This window comes from Amblyraja radiata, chromosome 19 (assembly GCF_010909765.2).
Source record: "Amblyraja radiata isolate CabotCenter1 chromosome 19, sAmbRad1.1.pri, whole genome shotgun sequence".
Taxonomy (NCBI): domain Eukaryota; kingdom Metazoa; phylum Chordata; class Chondrichthyes; order Rajiformes; family Rajidae; genus Amblyraja; species Amblyraja radiata.
The window spans coordinates 4,167,010-4,184,419 of NC_045974.1; the positions used below are offsets into that span (position 1 = coordinate 4,167,010).

The window sequence follows — 17,410 nt, forward strand, 5'->3', positions numbered from 1 at the left end:
GAAACTCCAAGAACATAGAGAAAGAAAACTTACAATAGGACAAAAAAAAGTCTGTAGTCAAAGGAAACAGTGGGGTTAATATAACATGGACAGCCATCTGAAACTGGGGTACGTCCCCCAAGGCACAAAATCGCAGCATGTTTAGCAGTAGGCAAAGGGAGGAAAGTGAGTGTGTTCCTCGGCTTTACTGATAGTCCGTTCACTCCTGTTTTCAGACGACGTTCTGCCATCGCTTTGCCACATCTGTGCCTCAGTGTAGATCGTCCGCAGTGCATGTCTCTCCGCCGCAAGTCTCCCGGGATGGCTGGACTGTCATATGCTGAGAGAATGGGGCAGCCGGGCTTGTACACGCTTGAGTATAGAAGGATGAGAGGGTATCTCATTGAAACATATAAGATTGTTAAGGGCTTGGACACGCTAGAGGCAGGAAACATGTTCCCGATGTTGGGGGAGTCCAGAGTCAGGGGCCACAGTTTAAGAATAAGCCATTTAGAACGGAGATGAGGAAACACTTTCACTAACAGAGAGTGGTGAGGCTGTGGAATTTGCTGCCTCAGAGGGCGGTGGAGGCAGGTTCTCTGGATGCTTTCAAGAGAGAGCTAGATAGGGCTCTTAAAAATAGCCGTGGTCAGGGGATATGGGGAGAAGGCAGGAACGCGGTATTGATTGGGGATGATCAGCCATGATCACATTGAATGGCGGTGCTGGCTCGAAGGGCCGAATGGCCTACTCCTGCACCTATTGTCTATTTCCTCCCACACTCCAAATATGTGCAGGTTTGTAGGCTAGTTGGCTTGGTATAAATGTAAATTGTTCCTAGCGTGTGTGTAGGATAGTGTTAGTGTGCGGGGGATCGCTGGTCAGTGGGCCGAAGGGCCTGTTTACGTGCTTTAACTCTAAACTAAACTAAATTATAGTAAAATTAACTAAAAAAATGATCTCTAAACTAAACTGTAATTATAAATATGACAAGCAAAAGGAGGCAGTGTCCAGCAGAAAGATTGGGTAAATGGGTATTACGATGGTTTCTGAAGAAGCTAAAAGACAAAGCTAAAATTTGGGGCCAACTTGTTAACAAACTCCTGGAGTTCCATGATCAATTAGATTCTGAGACACTGTGACAGTTCTAGTAAAATACTGGCCAGGCACTTCACTAATGGCAATGCAAATCTAGTGCAAGCAGCTCACCAGCGACACCATGTGGTGGTAGTAGTATTGGGGAAACATGGCAGCCTGGCACTTCAGGCAAGGGGAAAGGAACATGGTTACCAACTTTCAGTTTATAACATGAGCAATATGGGAATATGTTTAATGGCATTAAGTAGGAGGAAAGTATTGACAGAAAAAGCTGGAGTAACTCAGCGGGACAGGCAACATCTCTGGAGAAAAGGAATGGAGAGATGCTGCCTGTCCCGATGAGTTTTGTGTTTAAGAAGGAACTGCAGATGCTGGAAAATCGAAGGTACACAAAAATGCTGGAGAAACTCAGAACGTTCCATGGATGCTGCTGCACCCGCTGAGTTTCTCCAGCATTTTTGTGTACCTCCGCTGAGTTTTGTGTCTTTCTTCGGTTTAAACCAGCATCTGCAGTTCTTTTTTACACAGGAGGAAACATTTGTTAAATGTTGACTAGGAGATAAGAGACACCGTGGATCAATAATTTGTTAACATGATGTGATGTATAGCTATAATGTTACTGGGACTCTGTACACCACAGGTGCTACCTGAGCTGCTAATTCCACAGGTTGCCTCAGGTTGAATGGGGCTACTGAATTTCAAAGTTGAGGGAACCATCAGAAGGGCTTTGGGTTGAAGTGTTATGAATGAAGAACTGAGGAAAGTGTGGATACTTCTTGCACCTGATTAGAAATGTGTATCCTTTAAAAGGAATCCATAAAGCCGATTTACATTTAAGTCCAAACTGTTGCTTCTAGTTGTATACATGTTTGTGGCTGAACCAATTAGAAAACTTGTATTACTGTTTCCATGGTACCGATGTATCCTGGGCAAAGTTTGGACCTTAAATATAACATTCACTGTCAAAGACTGAATTCATATCATTACTATCACCACCATTACTCTTAACAGCTTTTGAAACAGGGTCTTGGTGAGACCACACCTGGAGTATTACGTACAGTTTTGGTCTCCTAATCTGAGGAAAGACATTCTTGCCATAGAGGGAGTACAGAGAAGGTTCACCAGACTGATTCCTGGGATGTCAGGACTTTCATATGAAGAAAGACTGGATAGACTCGGCTTGTACTCGCTAGAATTTAGAAGATTGAGGGGAGATCTTATAGAAACTTACAAAATTCTTAAGGGGTTGGGCAGGCTAGATGCAGGAAGATTGTTCCCGATGTTGGGGAAGTCCAGAACAAGGGGTCACAGTTTAAGGATAAGGGGGAAATCTTTTAGGACCGAGATGAGGAAAACATTTTTCATACAGAGAGTGGTGAATCTCTGGAATTCTCTGCCACAGAAGGTAGTTGAGGCCAGTTCTTTGGCTATATTTAAGAGGGAGTTAGAAGTGGCCCTTATGGCTAAAGGGATCAGGGGGTATGGAGAGAAGGCAGGTACAGGATACTGAGTTGGATGATCAGCCATGATCATATTGAATGGCGGTGCAGGCTCGAAGGGCCGAATGGCCTACTCCTGCACCTATTTTCTATGTTTCTATGAAATCAATGTAATACCCATTCGCCTCACAAGAGAGAACATGTTTGGTGTCTTTAAACTAATAGATGCAAGATTAAAGTATCTGTATAATTGACTTTTCTGTCAATATATACAAGAAAGGCTCTGCAATTAATATCAATAAATTCCACTGTTTAGATTAGCAGCAACACAAAGCGATTAAGAAATCAAATTCAATGACAGATTTGACCAACTTATGCATCTGTTGTGGGACGTAAGAATGTAAATGCAGTCCAGGTACACTTTTGTCTTTTGTAAATTGTCTGTTTAATACAAAGTAGAGCAATTGAAAGTTTGTAATGTGCTTTGTCCATTGTTTTAACAGCATGGAAAAAATCAGAACTCTAACATACAGAGCTACATGTTGAATTACTCTACCCAAATTTGCTAACATCTGGCAGGGAAAAAATAATACAATTATCTTAAATAGTATTTTCTTCCAGAAAGACGTTACAAGAACCTGAGATGTCCCCAATGGATGGATGCAGAGAGGATATTTCCCCTTGTGGGGAAACATAGAACTAGGTGGTCAGAGTTTAACCTGTTCTCTGCCAAGTTTTTTTTCACTATTGATCATGACCAGAGTATACTTGGGGATGGCATTGAACAGGTTAAACATAAAGGCTTGCAGGTCTAAGATTGAGGTTTTTTCCCCCCTCATTGTGGCGACTCTTTGAGGGTGGTAGAACAGAGGCTTTGGTCATTTTTAAGGCAGAAGTGGACAGATCCTTGATAATCAAAAAGGTACCATGGGGTGTCTGAATTTCAGAGCTGAGATTGCTATCAGAAGGGCCATGTGGGCTAGACCTACACATAGTCCATGTGTTCATATGATCAGATGGCTCTATCATCATCTCCGTGTCTTCGCTGTTTTCCAGAGTAGTCCTGTGCAAAGTATGTTCCTGCTATAGATTTCTTTAAATAGACCTGCTGAAGTATCAAAGCTTAAAAATAGTTTCCTTCACAAGATTTTCATGTAATTAATGGTCCGATTACAAACTTAAATAGTGATTTGCCAATACTATGAACATCAGGAAGTGATACTAAACTTTAGCAAGTCAAAAGCTACACAAGTTATCAAAATAATTAGTTTTGTAAAAGTAATCTCACGTCGGAAATTCAAAATATTGAAGACTGGTTTAATTTCAAAAGTATCACCCTCGAACCAGTGTATAACGATACTAAATAAACCCACTGACAAAAGATTTGACAGAAAACTTTGTGAGAAAAGTTTTCTAAGGCACACTTGGTCATTAAATTACGAGGCATTCATTTCATATCATCAGTCAAATGCATACTAAGGAAACTCAATTTTTAAACTACAAACTATTTAGTTTGATGAACTATCCCAATACAGCTACTTACCTACAATAGTAGAGCTTTAATATTCCTTTGGGATTGCCCAGAATCACATTCAAAAATCATGTCTACATTTGTTATTATTACATACAATTTCTATTTAATTCTAGCAGTGAAGACTAGTTGGAAGGATTCACAGAACAAAATTTCAAAAACATTCATCATAATTCCCACATTTGTTCATGTTGAACATTTACTATTACAAGGATCCTGCAGTCTTTGCTTTAGAGGAGAATTCCAAGGCCTGCACCTTAACGCAGATTTTCAAAACTCCCCAATTATCTGAGAGATCTGCGGAACAGTGTAGTACCAGTGAAAATAAATGAAGCATCGCACACATTCTCTACATCCACCATTAAACAGGCTGCTCCTCTTCCAAATCCTTTGGTTAGGAGCAAATGAACATTATATCATACAAAAAGTCATGGAGCCCTGCCTCGAGTCCACATTGCAACCCACAATTTTCACAATGCGGACTGCTTTAAGTTTAACAATATATTTTCTATTGATCCATATCAATTATGATACATCACCCATGAAGTAACAGGCCACAAGTGCAGTAGTACTTAATTAAAACACATCCCAGTGTTTCACTGACGTGCTAAAATACATGGTGCAGGAAGCACACTAAAGCACATGGTTTTGCACAGAAGTATAAATGATTAAATATTTCTACGCTATAGGGAGGACATTAAAATGGAGCTTAAGGTCACTTTATCAACTGTACCTCCAGCATATAAGTGTTCTTTCTACAAAGGAGGAACTACAACTAAATTAAATAATCAGATAACCAAGAAGAAAATAGTGGAAGCCTTAATTTTAAAAATAAAGTAGAAAACAGAAACAAAAGACTGAAAATTGAGGGGAATTACTTAAGGATGCAATGAAGCAAAGACGGACATTTAAAATTCATATTCAGCAGTCAAACAAGGCAAGTCATTAAAATCATTTTTTTTTACAATCAGTGTCTTTGAAAACTAAAATTGTCATAGACTAAGAGTTAACATTTAAAACCAATGTCAGTTACCATGAAGCTTCAGTTGTACTTCGGAAGATGAGACAAGAGCTTGCTAAAATGCGCATTTGTTCACTGATAAAAACTTGATTTCTTCTCAAAGCCAAGCAGTTTCCAAAGCAATAATGCTTAATATAATGAATTTGTACATTCTCTACTCCACTATATATTTTATTTAAAGTTGATGTAACTGTGTTTTTAGATGTGAAAGGATCATGGCATCTGTGGTGGAATGTTCTGCATCACTGGATGACTTCGACGTAATTGGCAGGGTACAGGCCAACTTGACCACCCTCTAGTCGTCCCTTGCACCAGCCCTGTTCATCTTCATCTTCCACCTTCGTCAGTTCATCACCTGTGACGTAAAGACCATTGAGAGCCACGATAATACAATGCACAGCTCACGGTGGAAGGAAAGATACATTTCCCAGCACTACACTGGTTTCTCTTGCAGAGTTCATACTTACACCATAAAGTAATCTCAATGCTAAAATTGAGTAATTTGTCACAAATAATATAGCACAAATTCTTGAATATCTTCAGTTGTTTTCCCATGCCAACTTGTAAATATTAAATTAAATATTAAAAATGAAATTCTATTGGTTTTTATCCTCAAAATCTATTACAATTTTCCTCCATATACAAGATTCACGCTATCAACAATTTATTGAATTGACTTTCCCCTCAGTCATGTCATTATTGTATATCAATAACAGTGTTTCCATATTATCAACCTCAGGGAACACAAGGCATATTTCCTTCAACCTTAAAAAAGTAATTTTACTGGAATTATTTTCTATTTCTTCACCTATTTAGTGGGGTCAAGGAAAGAGCGTTCACGTCATGGCCCAGTTTTCACTACTCTTTCCACCACCACGCACAAAGGTTCATTTATTGTCACATACACCAATTGGCGTAGTGAAATTCAAGTTGCCAAGAAGCGCTAAGACACCATTGTATGCAGATGCTGAGATGTGTGTTCAGCTCAGGCTGAATAACTTCTAATCTTGTGTGTGGACTCGATAAGAAGAAGAACCTGTTTAGTATCTGTATTGGCAACAACCTCCCCTTGGTGGAAACATATAGAACAATGTGGCACAGGATCAGCCCTTTGGTCCACAATGTTTATGTCGAACAAATGGCAAGTTAAACTGATCTCAACTACCTACACAACTACCATATCCCTCTATTCCCTGCATATCCATCTAAAAGCCTCTTAAAAGAAACTGCCACATCTCCCTCCACAACCGCACCAGGCAATGCGTTCCAGGCCCCCACCTCTTGTATTATTTTAAAAAAAGTTCCCTGCACAAGTCCATGACACTTTCCCCTTCTCACCTTATGGCTATGCCCTCTACTGTTGGATCATGGGAAAACAGTTCTGCCTACCCTATTTATGCCTGATATAATTGTATATATTTCTATCAATTCTCTCCTCATCCTCCAATGTTCCAGGGAAGGCAGTCCTAGTCTATCCAACCTCTCCCTGTAGCTGCAACCTTCTGATCCAGGCAGCATTCTGGTTAAAAACAGATGCTGGAAGCTAGCCGGTGAATCACCTGGAAGGCCTCCGGTTCCAACCAAATATCACAGTTGCTCAAAAGTAAGCAACTACTTTTGCAGTCTCTCTTCCCGGGCTGTTTCTCCCTCCCCACAAACAATATGAAAACTATAGCCTACTCTAATAATTACCATCCATCAATTTTAAGTTTTAGAAATAAAATCCTGATTTAATTTAGAAGTGTGGAGACAATCACCTGCTTTGAAACTCAGCTCGTCGCGTTCCTGCCCCTCATAGTCGTACAATGCACGCACTTTCACTTCCAACACTGCTGAATGATTCTCTTCAAACGGATTATCACCATTTGCTTCATTGCTGTTGAAAGGATTATTGCTTTCATCATCTGACCACTCCGTGGTGTAATTTGGGTTCTTTTCATCACTGTCAGAAAAGAAAATGGAGAATTACCACAAGTTGCAAGGACTATTAAACATCACTTCTCAGAGTAATTCAGACTGACTCCGTATTAAGGCAAACTGTTCATTCATATACAAATCAAGCTGAACATGTTGTCAGAAGACGAGCAATGTATCTGGCAGTGAAAGAGTCCAGGATCATTACTCGATTTCTAACCCTTGTCATGAGAAAAGCAGACTGGTTTTGGTACGAGGTGAACTTGGCAATGAAAGTGGTGAACATCGGGAGGGTCCAAGGTCTGATCTTCCACTCGACTTGCTCAGGATCAACATTAGAAAAGGAAAATGAAATGCTTATAAAATACGATAGAATATTTTGATTATTCAATGACAGCACAGATGTATTGCATTTATCATGATAATGGTTGATCTATTTACTGATCAAAAGCAGAGAGATAATTTCCCCATGTTCAATTATACTACTAAACCCATTTTTTCCATTGTAGTTCAAAATTAATTTAAAAATTAAATCAACTGAGCTATACAGAGAGAAAGAATAAAGTTGGATTTTGTTCAACACACAGCTGCTTGATCGTGATTTAAACTGGTGGAGTGGGAGCAATGTGCATGCCCTGAACACGTGAAGATTGTGCTGCATTCATAATCCTGTGAGCTGCTGATGGAACTGTGCCAGTGTGGGTATCGACTGGAGACAGGGTGAGGTTTTATTATTATGAACAGAAACTAAACAGCTTATTCACATTCAATGTCCAGCTACAAAAAATAGAAAAAGCCTTAATGGAATGTTAACCTTTACCGAAAAGGGTATGGAAAACAAGAATAAAAATAAGGATTACAATCACATTAATAATATTTCCAACTCGGGTGATGAGTTCCTACCGTTTCTATAAGATCCCCCTCATCCTTCTAAATTAACGTGAAGACAAGCCCACTCTTTCCTCATATGACAGTCCCGCCATCCCAGGGATTAACCTCGTGAACCTACGCTGCACTGCCTCAATAGCAAGGATGTCCTTCCTCAAATTAGGAGACCAAAACTGCACACAATTCTCCAGATGTGGTCTCACCAGGGGTTCTGTACAACTGCAGAAGGACCTCTTTACTAATTTACTCAAATCCTCTTGTTATGAAGGCCAACATGCCATTAGCTTTCTTCACTGCCTGCTGTACCTGCATGTTTACTTTCAGTGACTGGTGCCCCAGGCCTTGTTGCATTTCCCTTTTTCCTAATCTGACACCATTGAGATAATAATCTGCCTGCTTGTTCTTGCCGCCAAAGTGGACAACCTCACATTTATCTACATTATACTGCATCTGCCATGTCACCTTACAACCTCCTAGCATCCTCTTCGCAGTTCACGCAGCCACCCTGCTTTGTGTCACCTGCAAATTTGCCAGTGTTACTTTGAATCCCATCATCTAAATCATTAATGTATATTGTAAGTAGCTGCGGTCCCAGCACCGAGTCTTGCGGCAACACTCCACTCTCCACTGCCTGCCATTCTGACAGGGACCCGTTTATTCCTACTCTTTGTTTCCTGTCTGCCAACCAATTCTCTATCTATGTCAATACCCTAGCCCCAATACCATGTGCTCTAATTTTGCCCACTAATCTCCTGTGTGGGACCTTATCAAAGGCTTTCTGAAAGTCCAGATACACTACATCCACTGGCTCTCCATCCATTTTACTTGTCACATCCTCAAAAAAATCCAGAAGATTAGTCAAGCAGGATTTCCCCTTCATAAATCCATGCTGACTTAGACCAATCCTTTTACTGCTATCCAAATGAGCCGTTATTGCTTCTTTGATAATTGACCCCAGCATCTTCCCACCACCGATGTCAGGCTAACTGGTCTGTAATTCCCCGTTTTCGATCTCGCTCCTTCCTTTCAAAGTGGGATAACATTAGCTACCCGACAATCCACAGGAACTGATCCTGAATCTATAGAACATTGGAAAATGATCACCAATGCATCCACGATTTCTAGAGCCACCTCCTTGAGTACCCTGGGATGCAGACCACCAGGCCCTGAGGATTTATCAGCCTTCAGTCCCATCAGTCTACCCAATACTATTTCTCACCTAATGCAAATTACTTTCAGTTCCTCTGTCCCCCTAGATCCTCTGTCCTCTATACATCTGGGAGATTGGTTCTGTCTTCACTAAGTAAGACGCAAACAAAGTACCTGTTCAACTCTTCTGCATTTCCTTGTTCCCCATAATAATTTCACCAGTTTCTGCCTACAAGACCCCACATTTGTCTTTAGTAATCTTTTTCTCTTAACACACCTATAGAAGCTTTTACTATCCTTCTTTATATTCTTGGAAACACCAAGGAAGACACCCAGCAGCTGGTGATGTCCATGAATCGCAGACTTCAAGCAGTCATTGCATAACATTGCTGTGTCCCAAACATTATGGTGCCCTGAAATGAGGGAACTATGTGTAATTTCTACATGGTGAAACTGAAATGTATAAAAATTGATATAGAATGTAAAGAAATTATTAAAATCTGACAATGTGCACTTTAACCACATGTGATTTTTTTCCAATTACAAATCTCAAATTGTGGAGTACAGAGGCAAATAAATAAATGGTAGGTATTTGTCCAAAACATTATGGAGGGCACTGCAACTTAATGCAAACACACGTAAATGTTTGAGTTCACGAACGTCACAGGTTACACAGAAATAGGAGAAGCAAATATCCAAATAGGCAACATTAAGGTGACAAAGGTAGAACGACATTTGAAGAGGCAAGTATAAAGATAATGCTGCAAGTAAAACTGTTTAAAGGAGAGGAAGAAACAATATATTTGTAATTCATTGAAGTACACAACCACACTGCACAAATCCATGTATTAATCAGTCCAAATAATGTGTTGATCCAAGAATGAGGAAACACTAAGCAGCAGAATGTAACTGTGAAGTTCATCAAAAACAATATTTCACCAACTTTTTTGGTATTGTGTTCTCCTTGTCATCCACAGACTTTCCATCCTCCTCCTCCTCAAATGGGTTACAACTGGAACGTATCGAGTTAGTAGTGCTCCGCACACTAAGACTGTCATTTGAAATAACATCATTAAGAGCAGGCTTCTTTCACAATTAAATTCAAATAGTACTCTTGCATCAGCTGCCAGAAACAAGGTTGGTTATACCGTTCAACAGCTTCATCAGCCACACTTGTTAAATACAAATACAGTGCCCTTAATAATGTTTGGGACAAAGACCCATCATTTATTTATTTGCCTCTGTACTCCACATGTGGTTAAAGTGCACATTGTCAGATTTTATTAAAGGACATTTTTATACATTTTGGTTTCACTATGTGGAAATTGTGGAGTACAGAGACAAATAAATATATGATAGGTCTTTGTCCCAAACATTATGGAGGGCACTGTAGCTTTACCGCTTAGTCTTCTACCTTTAGTTTAGTTTAGTTTAGAGATACAGCACGGAAACAGTCCCTTCGGCCCACCGGGTCCGTGCCGACCAGTGATCCTCACTCATTAACACCCACTAGGGACAATTTTTACATTTACCAAGCCAATTAACCTACAAATATGTATGTCTTTGGAATGTGGGAGGAAACCAAAGATCTCGGAGAAAACCCACGCAGGTCATGGGGAAAACGTACAGACTCCATAGAGACATCACCCATAATCATGATCTAACCCGGGTCTCCGGCGCTGCATTCGCTGCAAGGCAGCAACTCTACCGCTGTGCCACCATGACTTCCAAGCAGCAGAGGCCCATACCGCCCAATCTTCCCTTCTAATTTAACCATTTTTACCCGGTCCCCTTTGTAACAACGGTCCAACAATATATTTGTCTTCCTACTTATTGTACTTGCTTTTACTGGGTTTCATAGAAACATAGAAAATAGGTGCAGGAGTAGGCCATTCGGCCCTTCGAGCCTGCACTGCCATTCAATATGATCATGGCTGATCATCCAACTCAGTATCCTGTACCTGCCTTCTCTCCATACCCCCTGATCCCTTTAGCCACAAGGGCCACATCTAACTCCCTCTTAAATATAGCCAATGAACTGGCCTCAACTACCTTCTGTGGCAGAGAATTCCACAGATTCACCACTCTCTGTGTGAAAAAAAAAATTCTCATCTCGGTCCTAAAAGATTTCCCTCTTATCCTTAAACTGTGACCCCTTGTTCTGGACTTCCCCAACATCGGGAACAATCTTCCTGCATCTAGCCTGTACAACCCCTTAAGAATTTTGTAAGTTTCTATAAGATCCCCCCCTCAGGTACAAGTGCACTCAGTTCTCCTGTACCAACGTATCTTGTAGTCGGAATAGAGTTATCAAACTACTCTGATATTGCCAATGAATATTGTGTTAATACTCTTCCTGCAGGAAACTGACAGTCATATACAATAACTTGTCTCTTACCTGCTGGATTTTGGAGGCTGAGGTACCTGTTCGCCTGTCTGACTGACACTTGTCAAGATCACACCATCGGCAGTCTTTTTAGGTTTTTCCCTCCTGCTCAGTGTGCGATTGAGGTCCACACTCCATTCCTGTTATAAGATTGAATTTAAACAAAACTAAATTGAGGCCCATTTAGCTAAATTGTATTAAAATGGTGCTACAGCAGTTACAAGTGGAATAAAGCAGTTGTGCGTCAGCTAGACTCAACGGTGGCACTGTCAACTCTTGAGCAAAGATTTGTAGATTCTTGCTCCATAATCGTTTAAGTTTTAATTGAGTACTAAAAGAGAGTATTAAGTTACAGGATTTAATCTTTTAGATGAGATTTAAATCAAGGCACCTGCACCATTCATCAAGATCATGAAGTGTGTCATTTCTTGATTGATCGAGATGTCTATTATTTCTTGAATGAAACCAGTTCTTCTCCTGGTATTCTGGTGAGGACTAACCACTCATCAGCTACAAAATTATCTTTTCGTTCATTTGCTATTTACGCAAACTTTGCAGCTCAACTAATTATTAACATTGTGACTGCATTTCAGGTAACAGGCGATGGTAAGAGAAAAGAAAAGCCATAGGTACGAGTTCATGTGTTTTAAATGGACACTTTTTAGTTCTGGTCTTGTTTATCTATTACTCAGCAGTGAAACCAGACATTGACAAGAATGCTCCCATTGGAAGCATGCACTTTCAGCCATCAGAACCTACATGGGGAAAGGTTTTTACAAGCTGCTTTGCCTTGTCAAGAGAATACAAATTAAAGAGAGTTATTTGAGCCATTATAGAAATGTTTTCATTTTCATTAAAAAAAAATTAAGCAGAAGTAATACTAACCTCATCCTGATGAACGATAGCCAGAAAAAAATTGGAGGAAAGGGTTACAAAATGTAGCACTATCTGTTGTTGCATAATTCTTGAAATGCATTTATAATTTCCAACTTAATGTATGCCAGCTAGGTGTAACATTTATTTTAAGGTTAAATAATCATCTCAAATAAATGAGTATGTAACCCTCTGTACGTTTCAAAATCGAATTGAAATGTTTATCTTGGATCAGACCCCCTTATCCCATACTTTACAGACCCCGTCATATCAAAAATGTATAGCATGTTAAAACAAATTCAGTTTTAATGACGGTGGTCTAACTCTTGAAAATTAACAATCATAAGATATCCAATTATACATTTGCTGACATTAAAAATAAAATTGCCATTACACATTTAGATGGGAAGGGATGAGTGAAACAAGGAGTTGCAGAGGAAGCAGTCTCCGTGGATGGCGGAAACGGATGGGATGATGCGATTAGTGGTGGGATCACGTTGGAAGTGACGGAAATGTTGGAGGATGACGTGTTGAACGCGCAGGCTGGTGGGGTGAAAGGCGAGGACCAGGGGAACTCTGTCCTAGTTGCATCTGGGGGGGGAGAGGGAGAGGGAGCGAGAGCAGAACTGTGGGTCACAGAAGAGACGAGGGTGAGGGATCCATCTATGACAGCCGTGGAAAACCACGTACATTGAAGAATGAGGATATCTAGGTTGTCTTCGTATAGAAAGCCTCACCTTGGGAGCAGATGCGGCGGAGAAAGGAGAATCAAGAGTAGAGTAGAGCATCTATGCAAGTGGCAGGGTGGGAGATTGTGTCGTCCAGATAACTAAATTTAAAAAAACATCTGATTTGGTTTATTACTCGAATTTAAGATCCTCAGCCGTGATAATTTGATATGAACTTGTGCCTCAGAATTGAAATTCTAGGCCACTGGTTACTAGATCAATAACATAATCACTCTGTCATGTCAATTATCTACAGATTATAATGAACAGACTATATCCGCAGTGTGGAGAAACATAAGAAACTGCAGACTACTGGAAATGGAGAAACCAAAGACAGACAGAAATTGAAAACAAAATCATTATGGGCGAATGGCTATAATTAGAACAACACCATAATACTCTGAGTCGGCAAAGTTTCAGCGGCAGATAAGATGAAACAGGTTTAGAGGTAAAGTCGTGTTGTTTAAGAAAGTCTTTGAGTAAGCAGTATTATTATATCCTCGTTTGTGAATAACTTCAAGCGCAGCAAAAATGTCAATATTTTTGTTGCATTGAATTACAAACTTATTATTAGAGGAAAACAAAGACGTGGATTGAAGGACGCAAATTTCTAATTGTGGCATTGGATTTAACTCAGCCTTCATACCTCAAACTGGGGCCAGTTCATAGGCATTCCTGGACCATATGTACATCTGAACCATTTAAGGTCTTCCTGAGGATCTGCTGTTTTAATAACATGCTCCAACTCTTGATATATTGCGTTATAGCTTTGAAAGCAAAAGAGGCATGTTAAAGGAATAGTCATTTATAGAATTTATATCAAGCATCAGAAATTAAAATCTCTTTAGCCACACATTTACATGATGCTCTACTACATTAGTGAGTTATTCTCTCACCCCTTGTTCCTGTTCAGCTTGCAATACCATCTCTAAAGCATTCAACAATCTTGTCATTACTTTTACACTTTATTCAAGAATTGGCACGTGATGTGGCAGCTATTCAAACCACAGGAGAATATCAACTTTGATTAAAATTAAGACATGTATTACACCTATCTCTTGAGTTAGAAAGTATAAGAAATATGCGATTAAGACTTATTATTGCAATACACTTTTAAAGAGCAAGCAGTTTTAGTAATACAGTTAAAGAAAGAAAAATCTCTCTTCTGAAGTGTTACAGTTAGATTTTAAATGACATTACACCGGCCCTGACCACGAGGAACAGTGGAGGAAGAGACTGACTTTGGTGCCTTCCCACACAGTGGGAAACTTTGATTCTGCTGTGTGGGGATGTTTTATGTCAAATTCTATAGTGTGTGTTCTTTATTTTTATTGTATGGCTGTATGGGAATTTCATTTCACTGTGCCATCTGGCACATGTGACAATTAAATGTATCTTGAATCTTGACCTAAGTGTTTTCTCTTTATCCTTTTATGCTGGATCATTCATTGCTTAAAGAGCCTGTTGCTATCAGCATGTTCTAGTCCTTCACAATTTAGACATCTCTATCAAGTTGGTTTATTTGGAAACAGTGCACAGCATATTGTTTGGTTATATTTTATTGCAGGAACCTGCCTGGAGGGGAATGTAGAAAATCCAGCTGCAGAAAAACTATAAAGGATGTGGGAACATACAAGAAATGTCATCAGAATATTTTATTCCTCACCTGGTGGCAGATAAGTCAAGATGTTGCTTAACTTCCAAGAGGACTTCTTGAAAAAAATCTAGCCGCTTGTTTTCAAAATGTTGACATTGCTCAAACATTTGCTCCATATTTTCCATATATTGCGGAGTGCATTTATTTAATTCGTCTAGACTTTTCTCATACTTTTCCTTTGTCTGGAACAGATGAAACCGATTGAGAAAGTTGCATCAGCTGAGCCTCATAATCTAACCAGCACAATTTATATACAAGCATTACTCTAAAGGTAATTACTAGCTGGTGATATTTCCATACTTCTATTGAAATAAACAAAATTGTAAATATATATCGTTTAAAATTTAGTGTAAAAGAATGAATTGTATATTTTACTATCCAAATTAAATAATTCAATCTTACAACGCATTTTGGCAGTCGTTCCAATCAATGTGGCAGCTATTCGTATTTGCAACAGCTAGACTAATGCGAGCCAACTTTGTGTAAATTATTTCCTTTACTGTCCAATGCAGGTTGACTGTGGCAACATCCTGCCGAACCAGTGAAACCAATGAGTCATTTATAGAAACATAGAAAATAGGTGCAGGAGGAGGCCATTTGGCCCTTCGAGCCAGCACCGCCGTTCATTGTGATCATGGCTGATCACCCCCTATCAATAACCTGTGCCTGCCTTCTCCCCATATCCCTTGACTCCACTAGCCCTTAGAGCTCTATCTAACTCTCTCTTAAATCCATCCAGTGACTTGGCCTCCACTGCCCTCTGTGGCAGGGAATTCCATAAATTCACAACTCTCTGGGTGAAAAAGTATCATCAAGGACCCACACCATCCTGGCCACACACTCATCTCCCTGCTACCTTCAGGTAGAAGATACAGGAGCCTGAAGACTGCAACGTCCAGGTTCAGGAATAGCTACTTCCCCACAGCCATCGGGCTATTAAACTTGGCTCGGACAAAACTCTGAACATTAATAGCCCATTATCTGTTATTTGCACTTAATCAGTTTATTTATTCATGTGTGTATATATTTATATAATGGTATATGGACACACTGATCTGTTTTGTAGTCAATGCCTACTATGTTCTGTTGTGCTGAAGCAAAGCAAGAATTTCATTGTCCTATCAGAGACACATGACAATAAACTCTCTTGAATCTTGAATCCAATTATTTTCTTGTATGTACTTTATAAAGCGTGGATGAGCTTCTAGTGAGTCAACGGCCATCCACACTTCAGCAGAAGTTGCGATCACTATCATACATAGCATTGTAAGGCATGATGATGAAGTAGACACCAAAATCCTATACTTCCAGCGGCGGAAGTCCGCAGGAACTGGAGGACAGAGATGGGTGGTGTGTCCATAACTGTTCCCGTCGGAAACCAGCACCACTGTGTCGCTAATGTTTTCAACGATGATGAATAATGAATGAATGTACTTTATAAACTGGCCATCAGTAGTCAGAAGTCACTTAGGAAGATTTTGCAGAGTTGATTAGATTGAAACTTGTGAATGCAGACTTGACTGGGAGTCTGTCAATGCTAGTTTACACAATATGTACACCCTGCAGAGAGGTATTGGGAGACTCAAGCCAATGCCTGGTTTCATAAACATTTGACCGAACCTTGAATATCAGAATTTTTTTTTTCCTTCAAGTTGTAAAATGGTTTTACCTTTTGAACATCCTGTTTAGATTTTTCAGCCTTATCCTGCAGTTTCTTCAGTTGTTCTGGATTAGTGTTTGATTCTGACCGGTTGTTTGATTCCCTGGATATTGCTAATTTCTCCTCTTTACAAGCTGCATGATAGGCTTTCTTGGCAACTTCCACCTAATAAATGAAAATAATATACAGGTTGTCCAGCTGATCACACAGCTTTTGTTTCAAAACCTCTTTTTCAAAGATTCTCATAATAAATTGTAGCACTTGCCAAATCAAGACAGGCAGTACACAATAATTATTTAATACATCCACTTACAACAACAAAATACAACTAGAATTGCATGGCATTTGAAGCAGAGGAACAGTCCATCAGACCAACAGATAGAAACATAGAAAATAGGTGCAGGAGTAGGCCATTCGGCCCTTCGAGCCTGCACCGCCATTCAATATGATCATGGCTGATCATCCAACTCAGTATCCTGTACCTGCCTTCTCTCCATACCCCCTGATCCCTTTAGCCACATCTAACTCCCTCTTAAATATAGCCAATGAACTGGCCTCAACTACATTCTGTGGCAGAGAATTCCAGAGATTCACCACTCTCTGTGTTAAAAATATTTTTCTCATCTCAGTCCTAAAAGATTCCCCCTTTATCCTTAAACTGTGACCCCTTGTTCTGGACTTCCCCAACATCAGGAACAATCTTCCTACATCTAGCCTGTCCAACCCCTTAAGAATTTTGTAAGTTTCTATAAGATTCCCCCAGGTGTTGATACTTCGCACAAGCATCCTCTCCTATTTCATCTTGCTTGAATACTTCTTTTGTTTTGGGTAATATCTCCTTTTAAGTTTACTTTTACTTTATAGGCTGCCATCACATTATAACTAAGCGTGGACGCAAGTCCATTGACATCACTGTTAAAGGGCAAACATATCCAAAGGCAGGCAAAACCAATCACCAAAGCAGCAGGGAGAATGATGGTGTTTCCTTGCAGTCATGATGTAAAGCAAATTCAGCTCTGCATTGATCTTATACCCGTCACGTGTGAATCCCAAAAGAATGGCCTATCGATTTTCCAATAATTTTTTC

At 39.8% G+C, this 17,410-nt stretch overlaps 1 protein-coding gene across 2 annotated transcripts in view; it reads right to left on the reverse strand.

Moving 5' to 3' along the window:
- Positions 1–2,937: 2,937 nt before the first annotated feature.
- The window catches only part of pacsin2 (protein kinase C and casein kinase substrate in neurons 2), a 60,428-nt gene continuing 45,955 nt past the window's right edge, over positions 2,938–17,410 (reverse strand). The window contains exons 6-12 of one of the 2 annotated variants that reach the window (XM_033037492.1): positions 16,333–16,488; positions 14,673–14,845; positions 13,653–13,773; positions 11,418–11,545; positions 9,963–10,070; positions 6,826–7,010; positions 3,062–5,423 (exon numbers count right to left, since the gene is read on the reverse strand). In XM_033037492.1, coding sequence (XP_032893383.1) covers positions 5,311–5,423; positions 6,826–7,010; positions 9,963–10,070; positions 11,418–11,545; positions 13,653–13,773; positions 14,673–14,845; positions 16,333–16,488 — 984 coding nt within the window. In that variant the 3' untranslated portion in view covers positions 3,062–5,310. Of the gene's footprint in view, positions 5,424–6,825; positions 7,011–9,962; positions 10,071–11,417; positions 11,546–13,652; positions 13,774–14,672; positions 14,846–16,332; positions 16,489–17,410 lie in introns of both variants that reach the window. The other variant, XM_033037493.1, reaches the window with a different exon arrangement.